Genomic DNA, 11,370 nt, shown 5'->3' on the forward strand with positions numbered 1-11,370 from the left:
GATCAGCTTGCTTCATGATGACTCATTAACCTAGGTTTTCCAAATATATTCGAATAGAGCGACTCAATTCAGCTCAATTTGAGTTTAATAAGTAATTACAAAGAATCGTTCAAAATTGAAGCTATCAAATGTTGTTTATTGCATCAATGTAAGCGGATTATACAAGGGTGGCATTCGATTTTATGACAAAATACAATTTGAAAACAAATAAAGGCATGGATTGGCAATAGACTTCGTTGTAGCCAATCTACATAAATTCTGCGTAGGGAAAAAACCAAGGGACGGGAGCTAACAAAAAAAAAGGAGAAGAAACGGCGCTCGTTATCGAGTCGCTCGAGACTAGTGGAGCAACGGGAATGCAAAAGGGTCCTGTGGGAGAGCAAAGGGGTAAACCACGTGTGAATTCAAACAACCCAATGTTAGTTTCTGTTGGATTAAAAACTAAACTTAGAAATAGTAGGAAGAAATTTTTTAAAAGCGATTCCCGCAATTATTAAGGCTTTTAAAGACATTGATTTGCATAGGTCAATCGATAGTGATTGAATGAGCTTGAAGAATTTTTTTAGTATGTAACATACTACAATTGTTTTCTTTCAGTTGTTTAAAAAATAAATATAGGGGGCAAAAGGTATACAAATCTATTTGCAACCTCATATAAGTTTTACCCAGTTTTTCCCCTAAAAAAGTAACTTCAGATTATAATTATCTACTAAGAAACGCATCAAAGTGAAACCAGTTTTCGGTTTACAGCCTCAGGACTGGACAAATCAACGGGCAGAGTTGTTCCATTACTTCCTGCGTTACTACGTTGTTGCTGAGTGCCACACGATGGGCTAGGCACAACGGGAGTGAGCCCTGTCCCACCCTCCATGAGCGAGTCAAAGTTGAATCCAGGGATTCCGGATGAAGGTGTAGTGATTGCGATACCGGCGATTTCATGCCAACTAGAATTACGCGGTGGAGCATTTGTAAAGGGGGAAGCGACGGGTAGCGTTGTAGGACGAGGGCGTGGTGCTATGGTAGGTCGGGTGAACTCGATTAAGCCGACGCCGTCTGATGAAGATTCATCGCTTTCGTGACGTTCCTCTTTGATTGGTTGCTGCTGAACGTGGGAGTGTTGTTGTTGTTGCTGTTGCTGCTGTTGTTGTTGGGGTTGCTGGACATTTGGTATCGGCATTAGGTTAGGCATAGCGGGAAGTAGAGGTGCTTTGTTGTTCGACGGATAATGGCCCGTCTTTCTCATCATCTTGCACTGAGGTCTATGAGAATCCAAAAGCTGTTCCAGCTCTTCCTTGTGTTTTTGCAACTGACGGATCTCATTCTGCAAGATTTGTTTCTTGTCTTCCCACAACTCCGTTTCCTATTGACGGAATAAAGAAAACAAAGTTTGCAATTGTTTCTACAAATAACGCTGGCATAATTATTACCTGTTGGAGAGCCATCGTATGGTCCAGACGTCGTTTACGGCAACGGGCAGCAGCTTGTTTATTTCGTTCGCGCCGCATCAACCTTTTGCCCGAGTCCTCACCGGGCTAAAGAACATGGAAAGTAATTTTAGTTTTGATTTCAATGATATAGAAAATCAACTCGATTATTACCTCGTCTCTGTCACGATCCTCTTTGCGTCGACCACCACCACGACGTGCAGAACCGGAAGTGAAGCTCATTGCTGTACTGCTGTAGCCACTGTTGCTACTGCTGCTGTTACTGCCCACACTCATTCGTCTTCCTGTATTTCTTGGTCCTGCTGGTGGTGAATCACTATTATTATTATTAGGAACAGAAGAGGCTCCAGGCCATTGGGGTTTCACATCTGTAAGTTTGAATTTGTCAGAATAAAATGGCTGTTTTGTTTCATGTTTTTTTTTTTTGTGGTAAATTATACCTTGCTCAGTTGACGTTGTAACAGTCACAGTATAATTTGAAGCTGTGGACGAAAATGAATTTGAGGGCACCATAGGTGGTACAAAACCAGCTTCCCTATCATGAGACATCTGGTTGGCTGCCATGTCCAAGAAAGTCTGTTCAATGCTTCTAAGTGTTGTAGGTGTTAAAGTGGGTGTTGTTCTAGTAGGCACACCGGTAAGTCCATCCAGTAAAGACAGCTATGAAGATAAATGGAACATCAATCATGTTTCCTGCACACAAAATTGAATTGTTGAGACAGTCTTACCGTAGTAGGTGTCATTGCGTCAACAGAATTGGCCATTGTGGAGAGGATGTCTGCCACAGTCAGACGGGTGGCATCATGGTTTTCGTGAGGTGCTGAATACATGATTTCTGCAAAGATTCACAAACATTTCATTTAAAAAACTGATATATTCTATTTGATAAGACTAAGTTTAATTATTAAGACGCAGATGTTAGTGACGCCTAGCACGGTTATTTCGATAAGACAATTCAAGGCCATGATCATACCCTTCCTGGCAGCCATGAAACACGACGGTTTTCAACAGAAGGTCTGGTATATTTACTTACTCAGCTTATGTTTGATACAATCCCTGAAGTTCAAACTAGTATGAATGGTTGGAAAAACACTCTGTTCGTTATCCACACAACAAACTTTACTGCAACACAAGAGGGTGACTCATAATTCCGTACGATTGGGGGAAGCCTTTATACGTTCCACTATTTTCCCTGGGTACACTTTTGGTCAAGCATAAAAGAGCATCGACAACTCTGTGCCGGAGGCAATGGCCGAGTCGTATTTCGCTATGCGTTCGTCATTTTTCCAACTTCGTCTCGCCAGTCTAGGCAATAGCCGCTGCGTCTAGGGGCCACAGAAAAGTTGCCTCTCTTTTTTCCTTTTACTATGTTTGGCGATGATCTCATCGCGCTGAGCAGGTCACGTGACTACAAGGAATCGTGACGTCAGCCGGATTTGGAAAAAACCAACTCTCTCTTCTTGGAGAACGTTTTTTTAAAAATAAAAATTGTAGCGGGAAAATAGGGACCAATAGAGTACGTCAAAGCGAAATTCTCCCCGCCCAGACAACTCTGTGTTGAAAGTCAATAAATTATAGTTGATTCTACTATTGTAGGAATGATAATTTAGTTTTAACTTAACAACTTGGGAACCAATGAATTATTATTTTAAAGATTTCGATAAGCGATTCGCTCCGAAAGCAACTTCTCACTAACATCAGCTTTGCTGACATGTTGCGATTGCTGAGCTGCAAGTCATAATAACGGACTGGGTAGAATATTCATTTAAAAAATCTTGTTGTATAAATAAAACTTTGGGCGGTATTTCAAAACAGTTATTTTAAGTTTAACTAGTCATATCAAGGGCGTAGTTCCAGTCATTTTTCAGTCTGTTATGACGTCCATTACGATATTCTTACGTCAATGCCCCTCTGTTTATTTACACTCACACTAATTCTCAATGTTTTTAAATGATAAAGAGCTTATACGTCAATTTTTATAGTGGCGAGACGGCGACAATGTTTTAGATTGGCACGCGTGCCACGCGATGTCGTGAACTCTTAATGCTATACGCCATCTGTTGTTCCTAAAACGTATGATAATATTCAACGAAATAATTTTTTTAACGAATAATTGATATGAATACAAAATTATAGATAATTAAGTCCAATTTTTTAGTCTTCAAGTGTACCATCTATATATAATAACAACTGACTTTACTAACCTCGAAAACTATTTTTGATAAACAAATACTACAATCTGGCAACCGTATGTATATTGCTGTTGTCGGCTCATTTCATTCGGCTGTATTTTTTCACTCTAGTTGTTTTTCTTCCCCGTTTTCTTCAAGGAATAAAACTTACAAGTTATTGAATGCCTCCGACGATAAATCCACCGCAAAATGCGGATAGAGATCGACGACGCCCAGCAGCAGCAGCAGCACCTGGAGAGAGGAGAACTGATCTTGTCTGTCGAGTGAAATACTGCAACACTCTTCCTGACATTCCGTTCGATCCTAAATTCATAACTTATCCGTTCGACTCTAATCGGTATGTGTTGTTTTATTATTATTGATCTTCTTTTTAGATGGGGTAGAACGAAATCCTTACTGAAAAAGCTCTTGATTAAAACTACAAACAAACTTATAGTGGTAAACATTGATGTTTAATGTTCATTCCTAGGTTTATCAATTATAATGCTACATCATTAGAAAAAAGCTACAAGTATGAGTTACTTGCTGAATATGATCTTGGCATTACCATTGATCTTATTAACCCTGAAGCCTACGCCAAAGAGAAAAATGCCCATTTAGATCCGGCTGATGAAAGATTGCTTGAAGAAGATACTCACCACGCACCTCAAGATGCCAGAAGGTAATTTCCATATTTTAAATCAGTTGTTATTAGGCTCATGTTCACTCCATCTTCAGGAAAGCACAGCATGCCAAGAATGTATCCTGGTTGAGGCGCACAGAGTACATTTCAACTGAAGCCACACGTTTCCAGCCCATGTCAATTGAGAAGGTTGAGGCTAAAGTGGGATACAGCATGAAGAAGGCTCTAAAGGAAGAGAATGCCTACATGGATCATGAGAGCCAGCTCAAAGCCATTGAAAAGACATTTGCTGATGCCAAGAAACCCATCTTGGAACACTCAACCAAAAAGGGTGTCACTGCAGTTGAAGTCTTGCCTGTCATTCCCGATTTCAAGGTTTGCCTTGACTTAATCACAACTTACCTCAAACTTGTTGCTAAACTGTGGAGTCTCTTTTTTCTTAAATAGTTGTGGAAGTATCCGTGCGCTCAGGTCATCTTCGACGCCAATCCGGCACCTGTAGATCGACCATCCAATATACAAGTGGAGGAGATGTCCCAGGCCATGATTCGAGGTGTAATGGACGAAACTGGTGAACAGTTTGTCGCCTACTTCCTTCCAACTTCGGAGACATTGACGAAGCGAGCTCGCGACGCTTCCCAGTCGGTGGATTACGACGACAACGACGAGTACGACTACAAAATGGCCCGACAGTACCACTGGAACGTCAAAAGCAAAGCGTCCAAAGGTTACGAGGAGAATTACTTTATCGTTTTCCGGGACGATGCCGTCTACTACAACGAGCTGGAGACGCGCGTTCGATTGACCAAGAGGAGACCCAAGCCTGGCGAGCCTGCCACGTCAAACACCCGTCTGGTTCTCAAACATCGTTCGCTGACATCCCGTGAGCATCGCATGTTCCGCCAGAGAGAGAGGCAGCTGGAACCAGCCAATCAAGCTGAAGATGAAGAGGAGATGGAAGAGGATGACGAAGAAATTGACGAAGACGAAGGAGGAGCTGTCGGTGGCCAGAGAGTCATCAAGGACGACGACAAAGAAGACGAAGGGAAAGAAGATGCAGACAGTGACGCTCAAAGCGATCGCTCTCGATCTCGCTCCCGATCCAAGTCCAAATCTCCCCGATCGGCCAGCAGCGGAGGTTCCAGCAGTCGCTCACGGTCATCTAGTGCAGCCTCCTCTCACCGATCTGCCTCACCTGTACCAGTTAAGGTTGAGGACCAACCGCGTGACAAAAAGTATTTTCAGGATTTTACCCGTTTTTTACTTCTCACGTTGTAATGTAATTCTTTCTCTGATGGGAAAACAGGAGCAGCAGTGGCAGCGGTAGTTCGTCCTCGTCGTCGAGTGCCAGCAGTAGTGGAAGTAGCAGTGGAAGCAGCAGCGACAGCGAGTGAGCCTCCTCTACATTGAGATTTTTCCTTTTTTCACAAATTTTTTGTTTACAAATCGGCATTGAATACAAAACAACTTTTTCACTTTGTCCCATTGGTTTTCCAAATTACTTTTATTTGTCATCAAAGGGGATGAACGGTCAAATAAACGAAGACATTCAAACACAAGACGTCCAAATGAGTGAACTTCGAATTGTCTATTTTTCGACTTGACTGTTTTGAATGATGTGATGGGGGACAGAAAATGACGCGCCTAGCAATAGCAGAAAAAAAATGAACAAGTTATCTTTTATTATTAAGAATTGACGGACGCCCATCGAAAGTGAAGCAAAATGGTGGCCCTCCCCTTCCCAGAAATGCATCACTTTCTCTGCAATACACTTTCCATCGCCAAATCGCTCGAATGTCGTATGTACATAAACATCTATAACGGGAGGGAGAGAACTGGTTATTAGCAACCCGCCACACTATCTCCTTTTTTTTTGCAGACAGAAACATTTGCATACATTAAACTAGGATCCATTCGACGCACCGCCAATAAAAGTTGGGTGACCTGTACATCAGATAGAGAAAACAATGCAAAAAGAGAAAAAAAAAGCCACTCAGTCGATTGATTTTTAAGGGTTTTTTTTTTATTATTTTTTCACGAATAAACAAAAAAAAAAGACAAAAAAAAAATAGTCCGATTTCTTTTTTCTCTTATAATAGCAAATTATTATTATTATTCTTTTATTTCAATTTCAGAGTCGTGCTTTTTTAACGTGGCCCCCCCGAGGACATGAAGGAATTACGGACCTGAGTTAGACGATGGTTTGGGGCTACCAGACGAATGATTAGTGACGGCCGATCCTGGAGCAGCGGCCGAATTATTAGTAGTGGCTTGGGTACTGGCGGCGGTGGCGGCGGCAGCAGCAGCAGCAGCAGCAGCAGCAGCAGCAGTTCGGCACTCCTGTGACGGGCCCCACAGGCGTACTGTACCATCATCTGAAGCTGAAGCGAGGAGATGGGGCCAACGCGGGTTCCAGTGAACACAATTGACCGTTCTGGAGTGACCCGTCAGTGTTGCCAGAGGTAATTCGCGACGTATGTGCCATACAAAGACCTTGTTATCTGTTTTGATTAATTGAAACTTTAGTTGGATGTCATTTGACAATTTCATGTGAAACCGTCACCTTCGCTGCCGCTGGCAATGAACTCTTGTCCTAGTCCACCAAAACCTGAGTGGATCGTGTAAAAGCCTTGGGTCAAGCCTTGGTACTTGCGTACCAAAATGCGATCCTGAACAAAAAAAAGAAGAAATTGACGTTTGTAGGGGGAATAAAATAACAAGAAAATGCGAACCTGAAGATCCCACAGGTGGACACCCTGAGTGGCAACGTTGAGCAAAGCCAAACGGCCTGTACTGTTGACCGTGAACGACATGATGGGATGGTCTTCCTGCAATCTATTTAACGCGAAGATAATAATTATTATAAAATGTAGAAGAGCAGTAATGAAAGGAGGAAATCCTCACATGTTGCAGTCGGTCAGGTCATCGAAATTGTAACCACGAATGCGATGATGCGTGTCAGCGGCCAACACAGTCTTGCCGTCCGCCTTCCAGGCCAATGCCTGGACGCGAACTCCCTCCCACGATTCCAGAACGTTGCCCTCCAAATCCTTTGATAACAAAATAAAATAAATGTGAAGATGGTCAGGTGAAGAGACAATAAAAGAAGAAAAACCCATTTACGCAAAGATAAAATTGGCCACGGCAACCGCCGGCCACAAAGCGTCTTCCATCCGGGTGCCAGGAGCACGACGTCAGCGAGTCCTCGGATGCGTGTGACAGTTTGACCCGAAGTTGTCCCGTCTCCACTTGCCAAACCCACAGTTCCGGACAATCGTCTGGACCACACGCGGCCAGGTGGCTGCTGTCTGGGCTCCACGATAAATAAGCCACGCCGTACGAATGGCCTTCTAGCGTCTTCAAATGCGTCAGCGAACAGTTTTCCTGTCATGAAATTTTAAAAAGAAGAAAATAAATATGAGAAAAAAGCTGCTGCCAGACAGATGTTTGAGATATTTATGAGAATTGAACGAACCGGATCAACATTCCAAATCATCACAGTGGTGTCTTTAGATCCGGTAGCAAGTTTGGTGCCGTCGGGGGAGAAGCGACAGAACCAAACTTCATCACAGTGATCGTTGAGAACTTGCCACGTCTCCAATGGAAGCTGATCCCTGAAAAAGGAAACGAGATGAAACGATTAGCGCACGTCAAACGGCAACAAAGACAATATTCCTCTTACTTGGAGCACAGGTGATCACTCAACAGAGAGACGTTGTCAAAAGGGGCATTAGATTTCACATTATGATAGGGACAGCGCTCCTTCTGGGAATCCACGGCTTGCGTCAGCAAAGTCTGGAGCCTGAATCAATCAATCGACCCACATGAGATCAATAAGACTTGAATGGCATAGAAACACTCACCTTCTAGGAGGTAACATGATTGAGGCGGGCAAGAAGCGCTGAAGTCTCTCCATGAGAGCTCCGCGTGACACGTGTCCTTTGCCCTGCCATCGGGCAATTTCGCGCAGCTCTTCGCCAGTGGAGCACATCATAAAACCGGAGAGCTCGTGAACGCGTACCACATTGTGTCCGAGAGGCGTCAACTCGTGGCGCAGAACGTTCAGCGCCTCCATAACACGACCGTCTTCCAGGCACTCGAGGTATTTCTGCTCCTGGAGCAGAAATTTCATTTCCACCAAATTCTGAGGGCAAACCAGGACATTCTTCAATTCGCTCAGATCCATCTCGGCCTTATTCCAATCGCCATCCATGACGTGCTGGCAGAACTTGGCGGCGGCCGGGTGGTCCAATCTGCACCCCGACTCTTGCATGAGCACCTCTGCGCTCCGACTGGATGGGAAAATAGTTTTATAAAATCAATCGACATTGACACGTTACTAAGGGAAACTCACTGGAGTCCTATCGAGGTCAAATGCTGGCCGATGATGCGCACAATCTCCTGGTCAGTTTTCGAAACGTTTTTGGGCTGAATGAGCCCATCCAATTCGGCGAAACTGGGATCGGCGTCGGAATGAAGTAATCCATGCTTGATGCCTCCCACGACGCCGTCGACTTCCTTCAATCCGTAGAGCGACTCGATTCCGTCTTCGTTTTTATTGCCATTATTGGCATCTTTTGATGAACAGCCATTCTTGGCCTGCATGAAAAGAGAGATGATTAGGAACGCAGGCAGTGAGCCTATTGATTTTCATATATATCGTACTGCTGTAGCTTGCTGCTGCTGCATATTGGTGCTGGGTAGAGCTGAGCAGGGTGAGGAGCGGAGCTTCTTTTTGGGTGGCTGGGCTGCTCCACCTTCATCGGATTCTTCACTGTTCGAGGCCAGTATGGCGTGGCCTGAACAGGAAGGCAAAAGAAAACAAAGAGAGAAACGGGGGGTTAGAACAGAGGCCAGGGCTGATGCAACTGGGGCCAAGTAATGAGACCTAGTGAGGCCAGATGACCGGCCAACTGCGCCTCCCCACCAAGTTGCTGTTGCTCACCAATCCACGCTGCTCTTCCTTCAAGAGACGGCGGGATGCCAGACACCTTACGCGGAATCTTGCCCAAGTTGAGGAGCCACCGTCAATCTCTTCTCCCTGGTAAGTAGGGGGTGGTGTTGTAGGTCTTCAACTTCTTCGGGGAGCAGGCTGCATGTCCACCACAACACTTTTTCCACACACAAGAGACACTCACACACCTGCTGAATTGAAGAAAAAAAAAGAGAAAATGTCACTAGAGAAATGGCCAACACAACAGATGATTGTCAATTGGTCAAGGATACAAAGCAGAAATCAATCAAGTCCAATCAAAATGGGTTGCAAAATCAGAGAACGAGGACGAATTTGCAACGCACATCAAAATAGAGAGAGAGAAAAGTGCCGATTCGAAAAGAAATCGAACGTTTCGCCACTGTTCATTACTCGTGTCTGTGCAAGTGCAGCCGTCAAGGACAAAGAGGGGGGGGAGAGAGTGACCCCAAACAAAGCAACATCGAATTTCGATGAGAATAGCTTTTACGTGTATACCTTTGTAACACGATTCCTCGACCTCGTCTGCGACGTTAAATAAATTTCCGTTCGTGCCTAATTGGTGGTAGCACGGGGCGAAATAAAATACGTAGGTTAAACGGGCGATCAGAGTCGAATGATGGTGGAGCGAGCGAGCCCTTGTTGCCAAAAAACTGTGTACACACAAAACAGACAAGAGAGAGAGAGGAGACTCACTGGGGTCGTCTCGGTGCTAATGGGAGGGTGGCACTGCTTGTCCTTTTCCCTTTTCTTCCCACCCAAAAGATATGGCGAAGTGGAAACGAAAAAGAAAAAAAAACAGGAAAAGCTGAACAGCTGACCAAGATGTTTTGATCAAAAACTCTGAAAAAACCCAGCAGAGAGCTGAGAGCTTTCTTCTTTTCCCCTTGGAAAACGCCAAGCTGCGCCCGCTACCTAGCGGTCGTTTCCATAACTACAAGTACAACGCCATCTATCGATGCGGATGAGCACGAAAACAAAAAAAAGTGGCGAAATATTTGAAAAGTCATCAAAAAAAGACGAAATGAACGTCGTAATGAGGCAATGAGCAGCAGTTATGGAATAAGTATTACGAAACTCAATTGCAACCAGACGCCTTCTCCCGTTTCAATGTGCACCGGGGGAGGAAGGACGGGCCATCCGACTGCTCTGGGCAGAGGCTTGTCAAACGGGGTTCAAGATCCGCTCCACTAAACGAAAATGAAAAATAAGACAAGGGAGAAAAGGAAAAGCTGAAAATTCCGAATAATCAGCGAAAATGCGACTAGGAAACAAAGTCGGTGATGGATGGAAATGGAGATGCGCGGCCCGAGAGTTGCTGGAGAGACGCGCGGTCAATGTAATGAGCCAACCAACAACAAAACTAAAACCAAATAAATAAAAAGCGAAAATAAAATAAAATTGAAAAAATAAAAAAAAAGTTTGGTCCAAGGACTTTGAAATGAGTCAGACGAGATGGCGGGCAGCAAGAAGTGAAATGAAGCCGCGCCCCATCAGCACATGCGTCGGACGTCGGTGCGTTGGTTCGTGAAGTTTTGACTGGGCGGCGGCTGCTGCGACGGACGGACGGACGGGTCTGAGCGACGAGAGACGCTTACCGGTCCCGCGTGTGCAATCGACACCCCAGTCATCGCCATCTAATGTGTCACGCCCCAACTTGAAATTGTCGGAATGTTCATCAGCATCCGACTGAATCCATTTCACCCAGACATTTCTTTTTCTTATTCTTTTAAATAAAATAAAATTTTTAAAAATAATTTTTCACGCGGGAAAAAAAAAAGTCATTTTGTTTTTTTTCAAAATTCTTTTAATTCTAGTAGAAAAAGAGAGGCTGGCACTGGCCCGGTGCAGGTTTTTGATATTTGATCGAGCGTGTAGAATGTCGGCAGCTGGGCTCGAGTCACGTTCTCCCGTTCGACGAGACGTGCGGGCCGACACGATCCAGCCGGCGCAAAAAGACGAAAAGGAGAGAGAGAGGAGCAGATGTCGCGTCGCAGCAGCAGCAGCAGCAGCAGCAGCGTGAACAAATAATAATAAAAGACTCTTTTTTCTTTTTCTTTATTTTCCAGCCAAACAAAAGCGGCGATACGAAACTGGAAAAATGGAAAAATTCGGTAATCGGACGGAGTAAATTTTAAA

General features: G+C 44.3%; 3 protein-coding genes across 10 annotated transcripts; 1 reads left to right on the top strand and 2 right to left on the bottom strand.

Moving 5' to 3' along the window:
• Positions 1 to 115: 115 nt before the first annotated feature.
• On the bottom strand, positions 116 to 2,667 carry LOC124315911 (transcription factor kayak-like). 2 transcript variants are annotated; one of them, XM_046781654.1, is made up of 6 exons: positions 2,419 to 2,667; positions 2,174 to 2,280; positions 1,886 to 2,105; positions 1,599 to 1,813; positions 1,428 to 1,532; positions 116 to 1,360 (listed from the first exon to the last, which is right to left on the bottom strand). In XM_046781654.1, the coding sequence occupies exons 1-6, from the start codon at positions 2,432 to 2,434 to the stop codon at positions 722 to 724; spliced, it is 1,302 nt and encodes a 433-aa protein (XP_046637610.1). In that variant the 5' UTR covers positions 2,435 to 2,667; the 3' UTR covers positions 116 to 721. The 2 variants fall into 2 exon arrangements, with proteins under 2 accessions (XP_046637610.1, XP_046637611.1); XM_046781655.1 differs by having other exon boundaries at positions 2,479 to 2,663.
• A 1,037-nt stretch (positions 2,668 to 3,704) lies between these two features.
• LOC124315900 (RNA polymerase II-associated factor 1 homolog) lies at positions 3,705 to 5,739 on the top strand. Its single transcript, XM_046781634.1, has 5 exons — positions 3,705 to 3,974; positions 4,107 to 4,298; positions 4,355 to 4,634; positions 4,707 to 5,494; positions 5,566 to 5,739. The coding sequence occupies exons 1-5, from the start codon at positions 3,799 to 3,801 to the stop codon at positions 5,651 to 5,653; spliced, it is 1,524 nt and encodes a 507-aa protein (XP_046637590.1). The 5' UTR covers positions 3,705 to 3,798; the 3' UTR covers positions 5,654 to 5,739.
• Positions 5,740 to 5,744: 5 nt separating this feature from the next.
• LOC124315887 (WD repeat-containing protein 26-like) lies at positions 5,745 to 10,124 on the bottom strand. 7 transcript variants are annotated; one of them, XM_046781613.1, is made up of 14 exons: positions 9,730 to 10,124; positions 9,148 to 9,404; positions 8,925 to 9,058; positions 8,614 to 8,858; positions 8,123 to 8,551; positions 7,942 to 8,061; positions 7,735 to 7,873; positions 7,383 to 7,643; positions 7,164 to 7,309; positions 6,992 to 7,094; positions 6,823 to 6,928; positions 6,446 to 6,760; positions 6,157 to 6,203; positions 5,745 to 6,074 (listed from the first exon to the last, which is right to left on the bottom strand). In XM_046781613.1, the coding sequence occupies exons 3-13, from the start codon at positions 8,946 to 8,948 to the stop codon at positions 6,163 to 6,165; spliced, it is 1,929 nt and encodes a 642-aa protein (XP_046637569.1). In that variant the 5' UTR covers positions 8,949 to 9,058; positions 9,148 to 9,404; positions 9,730 to 10,124; the 3' UTR covers positions 5,745 to 6,074; positions 6,157 to 6,162. The 7 variants fall into 7 exon arrangements, with proteins under 7 accessions (XP_046637569.1, XP_046637570.1, XP_046637568.1 ...); XM_046781614.1 differs by having other exon boundaries at positions 5,745 to 6,203; positions 9,148 to 9,401; positions 9,730 to 9,786; positions 9,928 to 10,123; XM_046781612.1 differs by having other exon boundaries at positions 5,745 to 6,203; positions 9,730 to 9,786; positions 9,928 to 10,123.
• Positions 10,125 to 11,370: the final 1,246 nt, after the last annotated feature.

Source organism: Daphnia pulicaria, chromosome 11 (genome assembly GCF_021234035.1).
Source record: "Daphnia pulicaria isolate SC F1-1A chromosome 11, SC_F0-13Bv2, whole genome shotgun sequence".
In the NCBI taxonomy this organism is placed as follows: Eukaryota; Metazoa; Arthropoda; class Branchiopoda; order Diplostraca; family Daphniidae; genus Daphnia; species Daphnia pulicaria.